The 19853-nt window shown below is 47.8% G+C and overlaps 1 protein-coding gene across 2 annotated transcripts; it reads left to right on the forward strand.

Annotated features, from left to right (window-relative positions):
- The first annotated feature begins 128 nt into the window (after positions 1-128).
- On the forward strand, positions 129-17992 carry LOC148047322 (class I histocompatibility antigen, F10 alpha chain-like). Of its 2 annotated transcripts, XM_087711550.1 has the most exons (8): positions 129-302; positions 2886-3152; positions 4040-4315; positions 8080-8364; positions 9950-10039; positions 12346-12378; positions 13634-13666; positions 17046-17992. In XM_087711550.1, exons 1-8 carry the CDS (start codon positions 236-238, stop codon positions 17057-17059), a joined length of 1065 nt encoding a protein of 354 aa, XP_087567676.1. In that variant the 5' UTR covers positions 129-235; the 3' UTR covers positions 17060-17992. The 2 variants fall into 2 exon arrangements, with proteins under 2 accessions (XP_087567676.1, XP_087567677.1); XM_087711551.1 differs by lacking the exons at positions 12346-12378; positions 13634-13666; positions 17046-17992 and having other exon boundaries at positions 9950-10047.
- Positions 17993-19853: the final 1861 nt, after the last annotated feature.

The raw sequence follows: 19853 nt of genomic DNA on the forward strand, positions 1-19853 counted from the left end.
AGGGCGGGGTCTCTAAGATTCCTGCCCTGCTCCTAGCCTCGGACTTTCGCTCGCCCTCCCACCCGCGGGAGGAGACTCCTCCAAGACACGCCCAGCACCTGCCCACCCCCCGCGGGGCAGGAGGCGCCTCGCCCTCCGCTTTCGACAGTTCCCTGTAGCTGCTGGCTCTTCCCTCTCGGCTGACAGTAGGGCTCCCCCGGGGGCGCTGTACAGCGAGGCTGGCTTTGGGCTCCGCATGATCTGCCGGCCCCTCTTCGCGTTGCTGGAGGCGGCCGTCCTGCTGCTGGGTGCGGGCACGGCGGGTGAGTGGCGGGCGGGGAGGGGAGACCCCCAGTACGCGAGAACTCCCCCCCCCCAATCTTTCCAAGGGGGTCCGTTGGCAGAGCAGTCGCGGATCCGGACCGCGGAGCCACTCTGCTTTCCCGACACTGGGAACACCAGCGGAGGAGCCGGACACGACGGGCATGGACTGGAGATCAACCTGCAGGGAGAAGCCGGAGGAGGCTGCCCAAAGCGGCAAGGGACAGGTCCCAGGAGATCTCGGCAAGCCCGCGGGGCGGAGAGGGGGAGAGGCGCTTCTTCGCGCTGGGTGGGGAGGTCATGACTACACACAGGGAGGATTTCTCCCCTCTCGCTGATGCGCAGCTTTCGGTATCCGTTGCTGCTGGAATTTCCCAGCGCTGCGGGCGGGGCTTTCTTCTTTCTCATGTGATCGGCTGCCTCCCCTATGCCCTCTATGTTGGCACATAGATAGAAGATCGGATCCTTGCGCTGGAACCAGAGGTTTTTAACAGATTCATGGAGTTGGAAGGGAGACCTTGGAGGTCATCTAGTCCAACCCCCCCTATCCAAGCAGGAGACCCTACGCCATTTCTGACAGATGGTAGAATGGAATAGAGGAGGAGAGGAGAGTCAGAAGGGACCTTGAAGGTCTTCTAGTCCAACCCCCCACTCAAGCAGGAGACCCTACACCATTCCTGACAGATGGTAAAATAGAATAGAATAGAATAGAATAGAATAACAGAGTTGGATGGGACCTTGGAGGTCTTCTAGTCCAAGGCAGGAACCCCTACACCATTTCAGAGAAATGGTTATCCAACATCAAGATGGTAGTCCTATCTCTCCTTGAAAGCTGCAAACGATGACGCTCCCACAACTGCCAAAGGCAAATTCTGTTCCATTGGTTGATGGTTCTGTGAGAAAATTTCTCCTGGTTTCCAGGTTGAATCTCTCCTTGCTCAGTTTCCATCCATTATTCCTTGTCTGGCCTTCCGATGCCTTGGGAAATAGCTTGACCCCCTCCTCTCTGTGGCAGCCCCTCAAATATTGGAAGCCTGCTATCCTGTCTCCCCTGGTCCTTCTCTTCCCTAGACTAGCCAGGCCCAGTTCCTGCAACCGTTCTTCATATGTTTTAGTCTCCAGTCCCCTAATCATCCTGGTTGCTCTTCTCTGCACTCTTTCTAGAGTCTTAATATCTTTTTCATAGTGTGGTGACCAAAACTGGATGTAGTATTCTAGGTGTGGTCTTACTAAAGCTTTATGGAGCCGAGGTGGCGCAGTGGTTAAATGCAGCACTGCAGGCTACTGCTAGATCAGCAGTTCAGCGGTTCAAATCTCACCGGCTCAGGGTTGACTCAGCCTTCCATCCTTCCGAGGTGGGTAAAATGAGGACCCAGATTGTTGGGGGCAATATGCTGACTCTCTGTAAACCGCTTAGAGAGGGCTGAAAGCCCTATGAAGCGGTATATAAATCTACTGCTATTGCTATTGCTATTGGTATTAGTGGTATCAACAAAACTACCAAAAGTAAGTTCCCACTTTTACTTGGATACAAGGGAACATTTCGAAAATGGGAAGCAAGCGTTTGGATTTGAAGAAATTCTGCTGATGATTTATTTGCCAATAAGAGTAAGATGATGTAAAAGGGGTGCGGCTTTAACTGTGTCACTCTAGTTGCCATCTTGATTTTTTTTTAAACTTCCAGGTGGTTTTTCCCCCCAGCAGATACTTGGACAGTCTTTCTAGAGTCTCAACATCTTTTTGAAAGCAGGTGACCTTATGCCATCCTCAGTCAAATGATTGTCTAGTCTATTTTTTAAATCAATCAATCAGGATAGAGCTGGAAGGGACCTTGGAGGTCTTCTAGTCCAACCCTCTGCTCAAGCAGAAGTCCCTTAACTCTAGTGATGAAGCACCCCAACTCCGGGAGGCAGGCTATTCCATCGATTACCATATTTTTTGGAGTATAAGACGCACCTTTCCCCTCTAAAAGACTGTGGAAATGTTGGTGCGTCTTATACACCGAATGTAGCCATTTTTGGCCTCCCAAAGCCCCGGCCCCCGCATCCCATTTTTGTGGAAAACGGGCCAATTTTCGCAAAAATGGAGGCATGTTTGCCTTCCCCCAGCTCCAACAGCACTCTGCAGGCTTCAGCAGGGCTGGGGGAAGGCAAAAACCAGCCCGTTTTTCACAAAAAGGGGAGCATTCTTGCCTTCTCCCAACTCTGCTGAAGCCTGCAGAGTGCCCATGGGGAACAGGAAGGACAAAAAAACTTTTTTTCTTACTTACCTCTTCAAAATCGTGGTGTGTCTTATACACCAGTGCGTCTTATAGTCCAAAAAATACGGCACTTGTTCTTGCTGTCGGGAAATTTCTCTTTAACAAGCTTCCATCCATTGCTTCTGGGTGGTTTGGAGAATCAGTCAGTGGCAGCCCCTCAAGTACTGGAAGACTGTTATCATGTCCTCCTTCTCTCCTCATAGGTTAGTCATGCCTAGTTCCCTCAACTTTTTATCATTGCTTTGCAGTTTGACAGTCGCCCTTTGGGGTTTTCAGCTCCGTTGAAACGATACTCACCGAATGCCTGCTTCTTTTCTCCCGGTAGCCGCCACTTCCCACGTCCTGCGCTATTTCTTCACCGGCGTGTCAGAATTGGGCCACGGCCTGCCCCGGTTTGTCATTGTGGGCTACTTGGATGATCAGCAGTTTGTCCACTACGATAGCGATTCCCGGAGGGACTTGCCACGGGGGCCCTGGATTCAAAAGGTGGAGGAAGACGATGCCCAGTATTGGGACTGGCAAACTCAGCTTTCCCACAGCTGGGAGCTCTACTTCCAACTGAGCCTCTGGAACCGCTTCAACCACACTCCGGGTAAGTCAGCTGGGACTCAGGAGCAGAGAATAGACCAGTCAGAGTTGATATTTACCGGTTCTCCGAACTACTCAAAATTTCCGCTATCGGTTCTCCAGAATTGGTCAGAACCTGCTGAATACCACCTCTGGATGGAAGGTTGAGTCAATCTTGAGCCGGTGGGACTTGAACTGCCATACTGCTGGCAATCAGCAGTCAGCAGAAGTAGCCTGCAGTATTGCATTCTAACCACTGTGCCACCACCACAGCTCTTTAGTTGCACAAATGCTTGGCAACTGACTCATATTTGAAACGGTTGCAGTGTCCTGGGTGGGTGGAGGGTCACATGATCCCCTTTTGTGACCTCCTGACAAGCAGTCAATGGGGAAGCCAGATTCACTTAACCACTGTGTTACTAATTTAGCAACTGCAGTGATTCACTTTACAACCGGAGCAAGAAAGATCGCTAAATGGGGCAATAAAAAAAATAACTTAACAACTTTTTTGCCTAGCGACAAAAATGTTGGGCTCTATAATGGTTGTAAGTTGAGGATTACCTGTCGCAGAGATGGGTTCCTACCAGTTCAGCCTGGTTTGGCTGAGTAGGTAGTAATTCGGCCGCCCACGCACCTGAACTAGTTCCATTGTCGGTTGCGTCATCTTTATTTTTGGTTCTGCACATGCACAGAACAATCTCCATTGCAGAAATGTAATTTCCCCCTTCTCTAACATTCTGCACATGCACAGACCTTTTCAGGTATAAATGCGCATGGACATTTTTTGCATGCCGAAACAGCAGTGATGCCGGTAGCAGCCCACTCCTGACCTGTAGATGATCTCTGTGGTATATTCCAAGCCTTCCATTATATCTCTGACCTATGAAAACTTCATCTAGGTGTGTCTTGCAGGTTTTCACACCTGGCAATGGATGCACGGTTGTGAGTTACAAGAAGACGGACGTAAAGATGGCAAATCTCAGTTTGGCTATGATGGGGCAGATTTTCTCAGCCTGGACAAACAGACCCTCACTTGGACAGCAGCTGACTGGCGGGCCCAGGTCACCAAGCGGCGGTGGGAGGCCGATCAGGTTTGGACCCAAGGGCGGAAGAATTTCCTGGAAGGAGACTGCGTGGAGTGGCTACAGAAATACCTGAATTACGGCAAGGAGTCCCTTCTCAGAAAAGGTGATGGGTTGTGGTGGTAACAACTTATATAAGATCACGTGAAGTATTAATACCACTTCGTAAGGCCTTGGTAAGGCCACACTTGGAATTCTGCATCCAGTTTTGATCTCCATGATGTAGAAAAGATGCAGAGACTCTAGAAAGAGAGCAGAGAAGAGCAACAAAGAGGATGAGGGATGACTAGAGGCTAAAACGTAGGAAGAACAGTTGCAGGAACTGGGCATGGCTAGTCTAGTGAAGAGAAGGACCAGGGGAGACACGATGGCAGTCTTCCAATATCTCAGCGGCACAAAGAAGAGGGAGTAAAGCTATTCTGCAAAGCACCTGACGATGGGAGAAGAAGCAACCTAGAACTGCAACAGTGAACCTATGGCACGCATGCCACAGGTGGCATGCATGGATCTCTCTGCAGGCACGCCAGCCATCAGCCCACCCCAGCTCCATGCACTGGGGACTGGACACATGTAGGGGATGCAATGGGGACATATGTGGGGGTGCTTGCATTGCATTTTGGGGGTTCTGGCACATGTGTGTACCCCCCATGCCCCATTTGTGGCCTGGGAGGTGCGGGGGCACCTTATGCCCCCCCCCCATTTTGGCCTCCAGGTTGGTGCAGGAGGCTTCCCAGGCCAAAAATGTGTCACGGTGGGGAACGTGTGATGCCCCCGCACCCTGTTTTGGCTTGGGGGGCATCCTCGAGTCCCCTGAAGCCCTGTTTTGGCTTCCACATTGGTGCAGGAGGCCTCCCAGGCAAAAAACGGGGAACGGGGGACCTCGCGCAGTGCCCCCGTGCCCCATTTTGGCTTCCTGGTTGGTGCAGGAAGCCTCTCGGGCCCAAAATATGGCGTGGGGGAGGCATGCACATGCCCAAACCCCCAAAATAGCAATAGCAATAGCAGTTAGACTTATATACCGCTTCATAGTGCTTTCAGCCCTCTCTAAGCGGTTTACCGAGTCAGCATATTGCCCCCAACAATCCGGGTCCTCATTTTACCCACCTCGGAAGGATGGAAGGCTGAGTCAACCTTGAGCCGGTGAGATTTGAACAGCCGAACTGCAGAACTGCAGTCAGCTGAAGTAGCCTGCAGTGCTGCATTTAACCACTGCGCCACCTTGACAATGCGAGTGTCCTTCGTGCATTTGCAGCAGACCCGAAAACCAGCTGGCCGGTGGAAGGTGTGCGCGCACTCATGGAAGAGCTACATGGGGTGACAGTTGGCGTCGCCACAGAGACGGTTCTGCATGCCACCTGTAGTACGCGTGCCATAGGTTTGCCTTAGCAGGTATAGGGTTTCCTGCCTAAGCAGGCATTGGAGTAGAACTCCAAGGTCTCTTCCAATTCTGTTATTCTATTCTATTCTACTCTATTCTATCAGTAGCTTTTGCTAGATAGTGGGGTGGACTGGATGACCTCTGTGTCTTTTTACAATTCAAGGTGTCTATAAGTTTACTGAAAAGTGATTCTTCTCAATCGCATTTCATGGGTTCCTGGACTAGTCCAGAATTTGTGCAGACAACCGTGTGAATTTATTGCCCAATCCTTTGCACAAAGTTCTCTTCTCCTCAGAAATAATCGTATTTGCCACAATACGACGGGTAGGGGCGACGCCGACCTCTCATACAGGAAGGGTGTGAAGACTTAGAAAAGGGGATCAAATGCAGAGATCTACAAGGGGATTACAGGTACCCCGGGAGCCCTCGAGGTACGACTGTAATTGAGCCGACCCATTTCCATTTGTAACCTGAGGATTCGTGGGAGTGAACCTCGTACCTTGAATGGGATCACTCCCTCCTTTTGCACACGCATTCACTCATCAAATGTGTGGTTCATTAAGTGCACATGAGGTATTTCAGGGTAGGAAAGGCCATCGGGGACTAGCGATGGAACAGGCTACCTGCTTAAGGCCACCCAAGGCCTCGCCGACCTACTGAAATACTTCCGTGACCCGTCAAAAGCGCGGACGGCAAAAGCGCGATCGACAAAATCGCGCCTTTGACGTCATCACAGCGCGACGAAAAAGATCGAAAAATTCAAATAAAAATTAATAAAAATTAAATTAAAGCAAGCCGATTCACATAAAGGTAAGGGTTAGGGTTAGGGTTAGGGTAAGGGTAAGGGTAAGGGTTAGGGTTAGCTTTAGAGCGTTAGCGTTAGCGTTAGCGTTAGGATAAGGGTTAGCGTTACGTTTTTCGTTACTTTAACGGTTAGGTTTAGGGTTAGGTTTAGGGTTAGGTTAAGAGTTAGGGTTAGGGTTAGGTTTAGGGTTAGGTTTGGGGGGGTTAGGGGAAGGTTTTAGCTTTATTTTTACATTTTTTCTATCTTTTTCGTCGCGCTGTGATGACGTCACAGCGCGCTTTTGTCGAGCGCGATTTTGTCCTACGCGCTTTTGTGGTGGAACCAAATACTTCAGGCTCTGCACAATTGCTTTCCCCCCACCCAACCTGCCACGCCAGGGCACTTATCCTACGAAGATCTACAAGGGGTCTCCTCTCCCACCTCTCAGACGCACACACTCCTGTGCAGTTTTGTTTTGGTGTGTGCAGGCTTCCCCCGGCACTTTGCTGGCCAAAACAGAGCTCCATTTAGGCCTGTGCAGGCCTCGCCCAGCACTACACAGGCAGGGAGGAGTGGCGGGCCCGTCCTTCTGCCCTTCCAAACCTTTATTTTTGCTGGCAAAGTGCTGGGTGAGACCTGCACAGGCCAAAACAGAGGGTCCGAGGGGTGTCCTTGCCCTCCGAAGCTCCATTTTGGCCTGCAAAGTGCCGGCGAAGGCTGCAGAATCTTTGCCGTTGTTTGTAAGGGCAAACAACTGCCGTGTTGCTTCAAGATTCGTAGGCATGGGGCTTTTTCATAAACACTGGGAGCTGCTGATCACGTAACTTCGAACGTTCGCTAAGAGAATGCTTGTAACCCGTGGATTACCTGTATTTACTTCTGGGATAACTTGTAGGAGAAAGTAAGGCTTAAGCACCGCAAGGGAGCAGTTTAAATTCTGGAGCTTTGGACCTGCCCGGAAACACAAAAATATTGGACAAAAATTTGGAAATGGGTGCAAGAAATTACAGGAGTACAGATAAAATACAAACCCGAAATCTTCCTACTGGGAATAATCAAAGGGAAATAGACAAATTAAGTACATATTAATACATCTGCTAACTACAGCTAGAATAGCATTTGTCCAATGCTGGAAACAAAATAATACACCCTCGGACGAATTAGTGATAAAAAAAACTTTGGATTGTGCAGAGATGGACAAATTAACACTGGAATTAAAAGATAAAGAAGAGTCAGAATATTATGAAATTTGGAACAATTGGTACAAATGGCTGCAAAACAAGAATAAAATTAATTAAGCCAAAAAACTGTATATAAATATACATAGAACTGTGTATAAAGGTGTGTAAATATAGAAGCGAAATATTATATACATGTACAGGTACGATGACATAACAGTTGATGTAATGACTGTAAGGTGCTGTAGAAGGAAAAAAATAATAAAAAAATCTGCAGGGAAAAAAAAACCTCTGGAGCTTTAAATCCTGGCTTCCTTCCCATGGCATATTAAAATGGAGGACCAGGAATGGTCCATTCCTGCTTCTGATATTTAAGCAATAGCAGGCAAAGGTATTGGACTGCATGGCTCATCATCCTTCACTGTTGACCTTGTTGATGGAATCGGGAGTTCTGTTGCATCTCCAGACCCTGTCTCCGGAGTCTGAAGCCATCATTTGGCTGGTTATTAAGAATGTTTCAATTTTTGCAGAACCTCCAGTGGTGACAGTCACCCGGAAAGGGAGCTACGACGGACTGGAGATCCTCATCTGCCGTCTGCACGGCTTCTACCCCAAAGAGGTTGACGTCACTTGGAGGAAAGGTGGGGAAATCTTGGAGCAGGAGACCTTCCGGGGTGGGATCACTCCCAATTCAGACAGGACCTACCACACCTGGCTCAGCATTGAGATCGACCCCAAGGAGAGGGAGCACTACAAATGTCACGTGGAGCATGACGGTCTTCTGAATCCCCAGGATTTCTCCTGGGAGAAGCCTGGTAAGTAGTTGCAATGGAAAGAGAGGGTGCATGGATCAGTGGTGGGATTCAAAATTTTTACTACCAGTTCTGTGGGCGTGGCTTGGTGGATGTGGCAGGGGAAGGAAACTGTAAAATCTCCATTCCCTCCCCACTGCAGAGGAAGGAAACTAAAATCTCCATTCCCTCCCCACTCCAGGGGAAGGAAACTTTAAAATCTCCATTCCCTCCCCACTCCAGAGGAAGGATACTGTAAAATCTCCATTCCCTCCCCACTCCAGGGGAAGGATACTGTAAAATCTCCATTCCAACCCTACTCCAGGGGAAGGAAACTGTAAAATCTCCATTCCCTCCCCACTCCAGGGGAAGGATACTGTAAAATCTCCATTCCAACCCCACTCCAAGGGAAGGAAACTGTAAAATCTCCATTCCCTCCCCACTCCAGGGGAAGGATACTGTAAAATCTCCATTCCAACCCCACTCCAGGGGAAGGAAACTGTAAAATCTCCATTCCCTCCCCACTCCAGGGGAAGAAAACTGTAAAATTTCCATTCCCACCCCACTCCAAGGGAAGGAAACTGTAAAATCTCCATTCCCTCCCCACTCCATGGGAAGGATACTGTAAAATCTCCATTCCCACCCGACTCCAGGGGAAGGTTACGGCAAAATCCCCATTTCCTCCTGGTCAGCTGGGACTCGGGAGGCAGAGAACAGATGGTGGCAGTTCTCCGAACTACTCAAAATTTCTGCTACCGGTTCTCCAGAATTGGTCAGAACCTGCTGAATACCATCTCTCTCGTGTGGATGCCAGGGAGTGCATGTTAAGACTTATTTAGAGGGTGCTGTTCTTGGTCCTTCCCGTATACCTAATATCTAGGTTCCGTCTAGAAACTAGAGCAACTAAGATGATCAAAGGCCTGGAGACTAAACCATATGAAGAACAGGTTTTGGGTTGGCTAGTCTAAAGAAAAGAAGAATTAGGGGTGACATGATAGCTGTATTCCAGTATTTGAGGGGCTCCCACAAAGAAGAGGGTGTCAAATTATTCTCCAAAGCACCAGAAGGCAGGACAAGAAACAATGGATGGAAACCAATCAAAGACAGAAGCAACTTAGAATTAAGGAGAAACTTCCTAACAGTGAGGACAATTAATCAGTGGAACAGCTTGCCAACAGAAATTGTAGGTGCTCCAACACTGGAGGTTTTTAAGAAGAGACTAGACAGCCACTTATCTGAAATAGTATAGGTTATCCTGCTTGAGCAGGAGGCTGGACTAGAAGACCTCCAAGGTCCCTTCCAGCTCTGCTCTACTCTGCTCTATTCTATTCTATTAACAGCTACCTTTTTCATCCCATTTCCTTCCTCCTGCCTGGTTGTTGTGGAGCACATGGCTCAAGATATTTGAGGAGGCTCCTCTGAAATGTTCAGAACCAGAGTTTTATTTTGCTAGGCTCCATGCCAGGTGTTTCTAGCCAAGAATGACTATTTCAAAGGTAGATTCTCAGAGTTCTCTCCAGGAAGCAAGTTTCCTATAATCTTCTTGGTTGTCCTCACCACTCTCTATATAGACTTTCTATCTGAGGGTAACTTTTTGTTCTTTTCTTAGTTTCCTCTGCAACAGAGATCCTTGTGGGCAGTGTCCTAGGTGCTCTGGCTGCTGCTGTCTTGTTGGTAATTGGGATCCTGTTCTACACCAGTAAGTAAACTGAGATTTCTTCCTGTTGGTAGAAGCTTCTCGGTGGCAGTTTCAGCCTTTCTCCTACTCTCTGAGAAAAACACTTATCTTATAATGGGCAGTGCCTGAAAATCATGACATCTAACCCAACATTTTCTAAATATGGATTAATGAGCAGAGCAATCCCCATCAATCATGAGAATGGCATCTGCCCATGGATTAGTCCTGGAAGTCCTAAGTAGAAAGGGTCAAGCAAGCGGTAATACAGTTTTATCTCTGTCCGAGTTTCCTACACTAGTGGTCTCCAATTTTTCTGGCTTTGTGGACCAGCCCGGGAGATGTGGCATAGAAGAAATAGTTCTATGCAAGTGGCAGGTGCATAAATTTGCCTGCTGTTTGCATGGCCCGATTCTGAACAGGCCGCTACCCACTACCTGGCCACAGCCTGGGGATTGTGTACCCCGGTCCGACATTGCTCAATGGTGAAAGCTCTTCTGCTACCAGTTTGGTTTTGCATCTGGAATAGGGCAATGGTGGATCACGTTGCAACTGGTACGCTGCAACGGGGTTGGGTGTCTACCACATGCGCTGTGCGCAAGTGCGCACCCACTGCCTGTGATGCTCCAGCTGCTCAGCAGAGTGTTGCGCAAGCATGGTATGCTCCGTGCGCATGTGCAAATGGCCCGATTGGGCCAAATACAGGTAAGGAGGGCAGGTGGGCCCTGCAGAGCACCGTAGTGGAACGGTACCTGGTGTTCCCAGCAGACACCAGTACGCCCGTTCTGGGGCGTACTCACTGTAACCCACCACTGGAACAGGGGTGTCAAACTGGCGGCACATGGGCCAAATGCGTAACGCATAGGCCATGCCCACCCCAGCTCCACAAAGGGAAAAAAATTTGTGAAACATCATGTGACGGCAATGTAATGCCACGAGTTTGACAACCGCGATGTAGAAGAACAGGGCAGTTGTCAAAGCTTCTTCTGGATCCAAAAGGCATCCAGGTACCTCCAGGACCATCTCTCCCACCTGGACGTGGTCCACCCAGTGCAAAATTGAAGAGATGCTCCAGTTGGTGACAGCCCACAAGCTGTAAGCAAGGCTCACCTTCGTAGTGATTGTCTCATATCCGATGAGCCTTCTGGCCTCTCCAAGTGAAGGCATGCTCTCAACCTCTTGGCCTTCTAAGCTTCTGGTTCTGCTAAGAGTTGGATTGATGGTTCTTAGCCTTCTGAGTGCTTAACTAAGTAATTAGTGCCTGCTGAGTGCTTAACTAACCAATTAATTAGTTAATTGGTTTACTGTCTGTGGATTTTTACTGATTGTCAGGTACAATGACTTATAATTGCATTGGCATCCTTCAGTCTCAAAAGACTGTGCTCTGGAAGAGGTAAAGCTGGAGTGTCCTCTCCAGAGCATGTGGCTTGGGTAGATTAATGTGGAGGATAGACTGTTACCCAAGCGGCAGATCCCCCCCTCTCCATGTCATTGAAATAGTCCAATATAGTTGGTTCTAGCTGCGTTGTAGGAGTTACCCGAATATGCTTGTACACAGTCATGAACTGCTTCCAGGACTCACACATCACACGGGCAGGCAGGGGGGTGGAGGAGCATGGGGGGGTGCGGTGTGCCCCTCACGCCCTGTTATTGGTCCCAGGAGACTTCAATGAGGCCTGCTAGGCCCAAAACGGGACATGGGGTAGTCTCGTAGGGGAGCGCCGGGTGCATGCATGCATGCGCAGGGAGGCAGGGGGCATTGCATTATGGGTGGAAGCAGGCGCGCACTCAATTTCGGCATGCGAGGACAAAAAGGCTAGCCATCACTGCTCTAAGGCTTAGATAAAATGTTAATGTCAGCATTCCAAGTATCATGTAGAATTAAATCAGAGTCCAAGGCAAAAAGATCCTTAAAGTTCCAATTTAATAAAACAGACATCTTAGCACATCCCAATTCTGGAAATTACATCAGAATTCCACCCAGTTAAAAGTTCATGATCTTGTCACCACACCCACAATCCATCACATGGTCCAACCATCTTCTTCCATGCTGGCGTCTTCACCCAACTGTTTCCGGTCAGGTGTAAAAGTGCGGAAACAAAAGATGACTTGGCTTATAAAAAATAATGAAAACAATACATTCCACAATCCTACTCCTGTCTATTCCCCCCTCCCATCAACTATGCTAATGAAACAGCATAATGAAATAAGAGAAAGTGTAGCAGACCAAATTCTAAAAGGAATATCATTGCAGGCCTTACAGTTGACTTACACAGCCCTTTGTAAAGGCTTAAAAATATTTGGGTGTAACTTTTTGTTTGTGTTTTCAGAAATACGGCGGAAGGGGTACCTAGTTGCATCAAGTAAGTGAACACAGCCTCTCTGACATGGAATGCCTATTCGCGGTACTCAAGGATTGGGAAATGAACGTGGAAATACCCAGGAAGCCCTTCCCCATTGGGAGGGAGCCATATCGGCCAAGATGGCAGACAAAGCATCACAATGCATACTGCTGTACCTGTATAGAATTGGACACATAGTCACAAATTGGGAGTGGGGGGGGGAAGTTACATTGCAACACTGTTGTTGTTTTGGTTTTTTTTGCAAAAATGGGATGTGGGGCAGGGCTTTGGGAGCCAAAGATGACTGTATTTGGTGTATAAGATACACCAACATTTCCATGCTCTTTTTGGGGGGGAAGGTGCATCTTATACTCTGAAAAATATGGTAGTTAAAGTTATCTGGAGATGTTTGGCCTCCAGAAAGGACGACCAAGGAGAAATGGGTTAGCAGTGTTCAAATCTCTGAAGGGAGGGTGGCCCCTAGGAGAAGGAATGTGTTTATTCTCTGTTGCTCCAGCATGCAGAAAGAGTAGATTAAAACTACTGGGAAGGAAGATCTGGATTTAAATCATAGGAAATTCCTGATTATAAAAACTGTCACTCAGTGGAACCGGCTGCCACAAGTTATTGTGAGTCCTTTGCCAGCGGCCTTCTAAGAGAGGTTGGGTGATCATTTTTTAGTGGATTCTATGCTGGGCAGGAAGTTTGGCCAGGTGACCTGATTGGTTCTGTCTACCTTCTGCAGAATGGGAGCATGCTATATAACCAAAGAGAAAAATGACTAACTCTGTGGGAAGGAATCATAAGCTTCCCAGCCCATAAAGGAGCTCTTGTCCCATTGAAGACTGCCCCATTTGTAGACCAATGAGAACTTCCAGTGGGTGGACTCAGTGAAGAATTGTCTTCTTCAAGTTAAGCTCCCACAATGTATCAATGCTAGTGATGTAGCCACAGAGGTTCCATACTTGAATCTGGGGGAGAAACAGCTAATTTTTACCGTATTTAAGATATGGGATTTCAAGTTGTGTCTGGAGTAAGAAAAAACTATAGAATGATCTCCCTCAAGTTGGTCCTCCAAAATAAAATTTGTAGGGGGAATACTGATAGTTAAAAGTATCTGGAGAAGTTTGGTCTCCAGAAAAGATGACCTAGGAGAAACAGGACAAGATTAGAATAGCTAATGTGTTCTCCTACGCAAATAGGAGAAGATGGGTCAGAAAGAGTGGAGACTACTTCCTTTTGACCATTTTAACATTCTTCCTTCTTTGATTTTCAGGGAACAGCCAAGAATGTTCCTCTTCTGGCAATGGTATGTAAGAATCAGAATCAGAATAGAGCTGGAAGGGACCTTGGAGGTCTTCTAGTCCAATCCGCTGCTCAAGCAGGAGGCCCTATACCATTTCAGGCAAACGGTGCTCCAATCTCTTTTAAAAAATGCCCAGTCTTGTCTTGGAGCATTCACAACTTCTGACAGCAAGCTGTTCTACTGGTTAATTGTCCTCACTGTTAGAAAGAAATTGCCCTTTTTCTTCTTCTTGTGCCATATCTGTCATCGGATGTTGGCAATCATGTTAGCCTTCTGTTCTGACCCCCTCCTCCATCCAGTAACGAATGCCGAGACAAGCTTAACTGGAATGCACTTTATTAGCAAGAAACCAAAACCTCGGTGGCTGAAAGCCAAGCATAACAAACAGATAAGGACCTTGGCAGCAACTCAGACAAGCCTTGGCAGCAATCCAGCCTGCCAAGCTAGTTACAAAAGTTCTCCAACTTTTAGTCAATGCGTTGACTTCTGCAAGAGGGGCGTGTGCACAAGCAGTCCTTTATAGTCTGGAGAGGAGCCTAATGACCACCAGCTGAGTGCAATTACCCCCTGTACTTGCGCAACTGTTCCTGACGCCTATTAGCTCTTCGGTGCCGGGCATCCAGGAACAATTCACTGCTGGCGTCTGGATCACTCTCCCTTGTCTCCTCCCCAGTGGTCCAAGGCTCAGGCGCCTCCTGGTGGCCAACCAGCCTCTCTGCGCCCTGCTCGGAATCGGAACCCTGTACAGGGTCCTCCACATCCTCCAGAGCCGACTCATAGGGCCCCTCGCTTTCAGAGTCTGGTGGCAGCTCCAATGGCTCCTGCTGGGCCACAACACCTTCCTATCCTATTATCAACGGCCGGGTGAAAAACTGCTGCAGACTGCCCATTTTTTTTTAATGTAATGTAATGGAAGGAGGGGAAGAGATGCTGCTGATGAAACAATCAGGCAAGGAGAAATGCAGGAGCCCCCAGCCACCTAATTGCCGGGGGGGGGGGAATAAGGAGAAATGCATCCTGATGGATCAAACTGTCAAAAGCAGAGTCAGGAAATGTGTAGGTTCAGACTTGCAACGATCTGCAAGCCTTAAAATATACCGTAGTAGAATTACTTCATCCAGTCGTGTTTCCTGTGGGGAGACCGACATCTATCCTGTAGGTCTGAAAACCACCATTTTAACCATCCGATCAACTGAGGGAAGAAAGGATATTGGGGTTATCGAGTGTCAAAGAATTGCGTAGCAGCCGTCCAAAGGAAATCGGAGACACTGTCCCCAACTTGTAGTTTTATACAAATAAATATATTTTACACTCAGATCTACAGCAGATAAGATAGTCAGTTACACAGGAATATCGTGAGGTAAATCAAGCAGCATACAGAACACACAGAAGAAAAAAGGCCGGAGGGAAAAGGGAAACTCCCCTTTTACACTCACAGCAACCAATCGTAGCGTATAGTCTCATGCATGAGCCAGCATTCTCCAATCGATCGACAGCAACTGTGTGTCCTGACCCATTGTACACTTTACAGCTACTATTAAATTTGTAGCCTCTAAATTTAATATCCTAACAAACCTATATTCTCTTGCCACCTCATGTGTGGCCATAATCTGAAAATGACATTTAATACAGCACCATTTCTGACTAAAATGGCCGGACTGAGATCAGCATATGTGGACTGGATTGGGGTAGATTGTAGGGGTGATACAGAAATATAATTTCATGTCATTTTATTCTATTTTACCTATTGATGTATTACCTTATTGTATTTTAACCTACTCTCATTTTAAATTGTGTGTTTAGAATTTTATTGGTAATATATGTTTGAACCTGTACATTGATGTAGCCTATAGGCTGATAGATAGATAGATAGATAGATAGATAGATAGATAGATAGATAGATAGATAGATAGATAGATAGATAGATAGATATAGATAGATATAGATAGATAGAAAGATAGATGGATGATAGATAGATGGATGGATGGATGGATGGATGATAGATAGATAGATAGATAGATAGATAGATAGATAGATAGATAGATAGATAGATAGATAGAGTTGGCCTCCTCCGTATTCCATCCGCCAGTCAGTGCCGACTGGCGACTACCCGGAGGAGAGCCTTCTCTGTTGCGGCTCCGACACTATGGAACAATCTCCCCGTGGAGATTTGTACCCTCACCACCGTCCAGGCCTTCCGCACAGCCCTCAAGAACTGGCTAGCCCGTCAGGCCTGGGGATAAGTCTATTTTCGCCCCTCCCGAATGTTGAGTGAATGTTGAGTCTTATTGTTTAATTTACTTTTGTTCACATTTCTTTTTGTACTGTCCTACACTCCCTTTCCTTTGTGATTGTAAGCTGCCCTGAGTCCCCTCAGGGAAAAGGGCGGCCTATAAATGTCCAATAAATCCAAATCTAGATAGATAGATAGATAGATAGATAGATAGATAGATAGATAGATAGATAGATAGATAGATAGATAGATAGATATGTAGACAGGCAGACGAGGATAGATAGATGGATGGATGGATAGATGGATGGATGGATAGATAGATATAGATGATAGATATAGACAGACAGATGATAGATAGATAGATAGATAGATAGATAGATAGATAGATAGATAGATAGATAGATAGATAGATAGATGTAGACAGACAGACGAGGATAGATAGATGATGGATGGATGGATAGATATAGATGATAGATATAGACTGACGGATGATAGATGATAGATAGATAGATAGATAGATAGATAGATAGATAGATAGATAGATAGATAAGAAGAAAGAAAGAAAGAAAGAAAGAAAGAAAGAAAGAAAGAAAGAAAGAAAGAAAGAAAGAAAGAAAGAAGAAAGAAAAAAACTGGGGCAAGAAAAGTTAAATAGATAGAAGAGGGTGGCGGGAGGGATGGAGAGAAAGAGGGGGGAAGATATACAGAGAGAGATACACAGACACTTTCTCTCTTGCCCCAGTTGGTAAGACCTGTGGGTCAAAACTACATGTAAGGAGATTGAAGTTAGGTCTCAAGATCCTCCTAACTATATGAGCCTTCAGCCAGTGGGGCAAGTCAATGTTTCGCAACCTTAGCAACTTTTAAGATTTGTGGACTTCAACTCCCGGGAATCCCCATGGCTGGCTGAGAAATCCTGGGAGTTGAAGTCCACACATCTTAAAAGTTGCTAAGGTTGAGAAGTACTATTAGACAATTATATTCACAGCTGCTTTAGTGGAACCTGTACGGAACAAGGGGGCTGGGTGTGTGTGTTTCTACATGATCTTTAAAGGGACTTCCAACTCTATTCTAGATCCCTTTTCATTCCTCTTCCTGGTAGTTTGCCTATTTCTAGCTTATCTTTTTCTGGATCATTTATAATTTCAGATATAGTGGAATGACTTGTGAATGGTTACCTGGGTTGGAAACTCATCAGCTGTGCGGAGGCCACAATTGAAACCCAGGAAGATTCTGGACTGGCTGGTTAGATGTGGATCTGTGCATCTTCATTTTCTTCCTTCTACTTCTGTGATTCTGGTGATCCCCTGGGGGGGTATTTCACTGGTGCTGGATTCAATTTCTGTCGGTTTTGGTTTTGATGGCGTAAGAATCAGCATAAAAGTGTGATAAAGGTTACAGCCTGGATTATCCTTGATTTTTGAGAATACCTACCAGTTTTCAAGCAACATATATAATCTTCTGTAATCTTATTCTGACCCAGATCCCTGTGACCACCTCCAGGAGTAACTTGGCTGTTATTAGAAATACGTCTTTAACAGGTTTAGCCCTGTTTTTCAGGTCAATTCCTCTTCCATTTTAACAAGTGCTGCATTGGAAAATAAGAATATCAAATTCAGGGGGAACTTGTATGAAAATTGTACGGAAACTGTATATAAGAGTTGAGACTGCAGCATGGGTTCTTTCCTTCCACCTCTGGTCCTTGAACAAATAATGTAAAATAAATGTGTGTGTATGTGTGTGTGAGGGGGAGGGAGAATGTGGTGGGTTGCTAACCGGTTTACTAATGGTTTGCTCATGTTTGCGCCTGTGCTTATGTCCGCGTGCAATGCTTCTGCACATGCGCAAAAGCGTCCGGGCGGATGGGTGTAGCCTCCCGCCGCCGCCCCCACCAGTTCGGTGGAACCAGACCGAACTGGGAGCTACCCACCTCTGGCGGTGGGGAAGGAGAGAAAGGGGGGAGAGAGAATTGGTCTATTCTTATACCTCAGTATTTAAGAAAAAGATGAAAGAATTTTAGGTTCTTCTCTTACTTCAAGATACGGTTTAGATAGAAGTGATCTATTTATTTCTTAATAAATCCAGTTTTTACTGGGAAAACAAGAGGTGTCTGTTTGCATTTATTGGTCATTGGAGATTACCTACCAGCTCATGCAAGTGAATTAGATTTAAGTTTATTGGATTTATATGGATTTTATTGGATTAATCCTGCTTGCATGATGATCCAGCCGAAAAGAGAAACAAATATATGTATCTGCACTGGATAGGCAACCAATTCGTCAATAAATAAAACATAAAACAGATTCACCGAATTTGTCTGGCCAAGAGGTTTTCTAGGATTGGACTTGTTGGACCTGAAGACCAAGCCACAGATAATCCCTGTGGTTCAGGACAAAATCTGCCTGCCCACTTTCCTCCTCCTGTGTCCTACCTGAGCAGGGGGTCAGACTTGAGGACCTCCAAGGTCCCTTCCAGCTCTATAGTGATTTGATTGAGTTCCTGAAAGGGGCCTCTGAGCTCCCTTTGGGGGAGGGAAAGGTGAGGAGAGTACAGACTGAGGCTACTCGGGAAGGAGGGCCTCTTAGCGTTGTGATGACGTCACATACGCGATTTCGTCGACCGCGCTTTTGTGGAACGCGCTTTTGACGGGTCACGCTCTTAGGTGATGGGAGGGGAAGGTCAGCATCCCCCAGAGGCAGCGGGCAGCAGCCCCACAGTCGGGGAGGGGTTGGGAGAGAGCTCTGGGGGAGCCCTCCATCTCCCCCCACCCATCCCATTTCCTGTGAAGGCCCCTGAATGGGATTGGAGGGAGAGAGAGAGGGCTTGCATTGCAAAATACAAGCAGAACTAGGGGTGGGGGAATCCCTTCATCTCCCCCCTCCCCATTTCCTGAGAAAAACCCTGAATGGGTGGGGGGAGGCTTCCATTACAAAAGATACCACTCCAAGTGGGGGGGAGAGGAACCGCAGGTATTTCTGCTATTTGTGGTGGGTCAGAAAACCCCACAGCGCTGGGGGTGAAACCTGAAGATTTGGGAGGGGTGGGCAGGTCAGTGATCCCACCTGATTGTTGGGGGGAGGGGGGCATTCCCATTCCAGGTAGGATCCGGCGGAGGCAAAAAGAAGTCCACTCCGCCCAGAGACCGATGACGCTGCAGAAGGGAGAATTCTAATTGGTCCTTCCGCTTTTCTGGGCCCCTCCCAATTCCCAAGTTCTAAGAAAACTCCCCCCCCCTCCCAATCCAGACCCACCGATTCTGTCTCTGGGGCTGGAAGCACCCGTGTCTTTCTCCCCACTCTCTTTGGGGGCGCTTGGGGGGCAGCATCCGCGGACTCTGCTGGGCTCCCCCTGATACTGCTGGTGGGGGCGCTGGTCCGGATCTCTGGAAGCAAAGGAGATCCCCGGTAAGGAGCGACCTCGTGGGGGCCCGGGAGGGCGGGAGGAGACGGGTTGGGAGGGGGCCATCAGCCCTCTTTGGGGAAGGGCAGAACTCACGGGAAGGGCAGACACACGGGAAGTGAGGACTGGCTCCCTAAGGTGCCCTCCCTGCCCTTGGATAAAGTGCACGTGTGCGAGCGCGGGTGAGGGGCTGCCTTTCATTAGAGCGGGTGGAGCAGATCGGGCTCTCCTTCCCCTCTTGGGCTCTTTCGCTGCAGCATACAGAAGTGCAGGAAAGTCTTGCAGGAAATGAGCCGCTGCCGGGTGAGGGCGAGGGACACTTCTGGGGCGCGCGCGGGGGGGGGGAATGCCTCGTGCTTACAAGGGGGTCTTGCAGAGTCCTCATGCTAGCAAGGGGCGGGGGAAGGCCCTGGCCCCATATTCCCCTGCTGTCCCTTTGCGTGCGTGTGTTTGTAGGGGGGGGGGCAAGAATTTCAGACCCTGGAAGAACCAGCATCATCCCCCAGGAAGGAGGAGGGGCTCTGGGGGAGCCTTCCTTATTCTCCTCTCCCCATTTCC

This window comes from Thamnophis sirtalis, unplaced genomic scaffold (genome assembly GCF_051295495.1).
Source record: "Thamnophis sirtalis isolate CommonGarterSnake01/CBP01778 unplaced genomic scaffold, rThaSir2_p1.2 scaffold_3, whole genome shotgun sequence".
Taxonomy (NCBI): domain Eukaryota; kingdom Metazoa; phylum Chordata; class Lepidosauria; order Squamata; family Natricidae; genus Thamnophis; species Thamnophis sirtalis.

Coding starts and splice junctions, on each gene's coding strand:
- LOC148047322 (XM_087711550.1), top strand. CDS start 236: ATGATCTGCCGGCCCCTCTTCGCGTTGCTGGAGGCGGCCGTCCTGCTG. Junction 303..2,885: donor GCTGGGTGCGGGCACGGCGG/GTGAGTGGCGGG, acceptor TTCTCCCGGTAG/CCGCCACTTCCCACGTCCTG. Junction 8,365..9,949: donor TTTCTCCTGGGAGAAGCCTG/GTAAGTAGTTGC, acceptor TTCTTTTCTTAG/TTTCCTCTGCAACAGAGATC.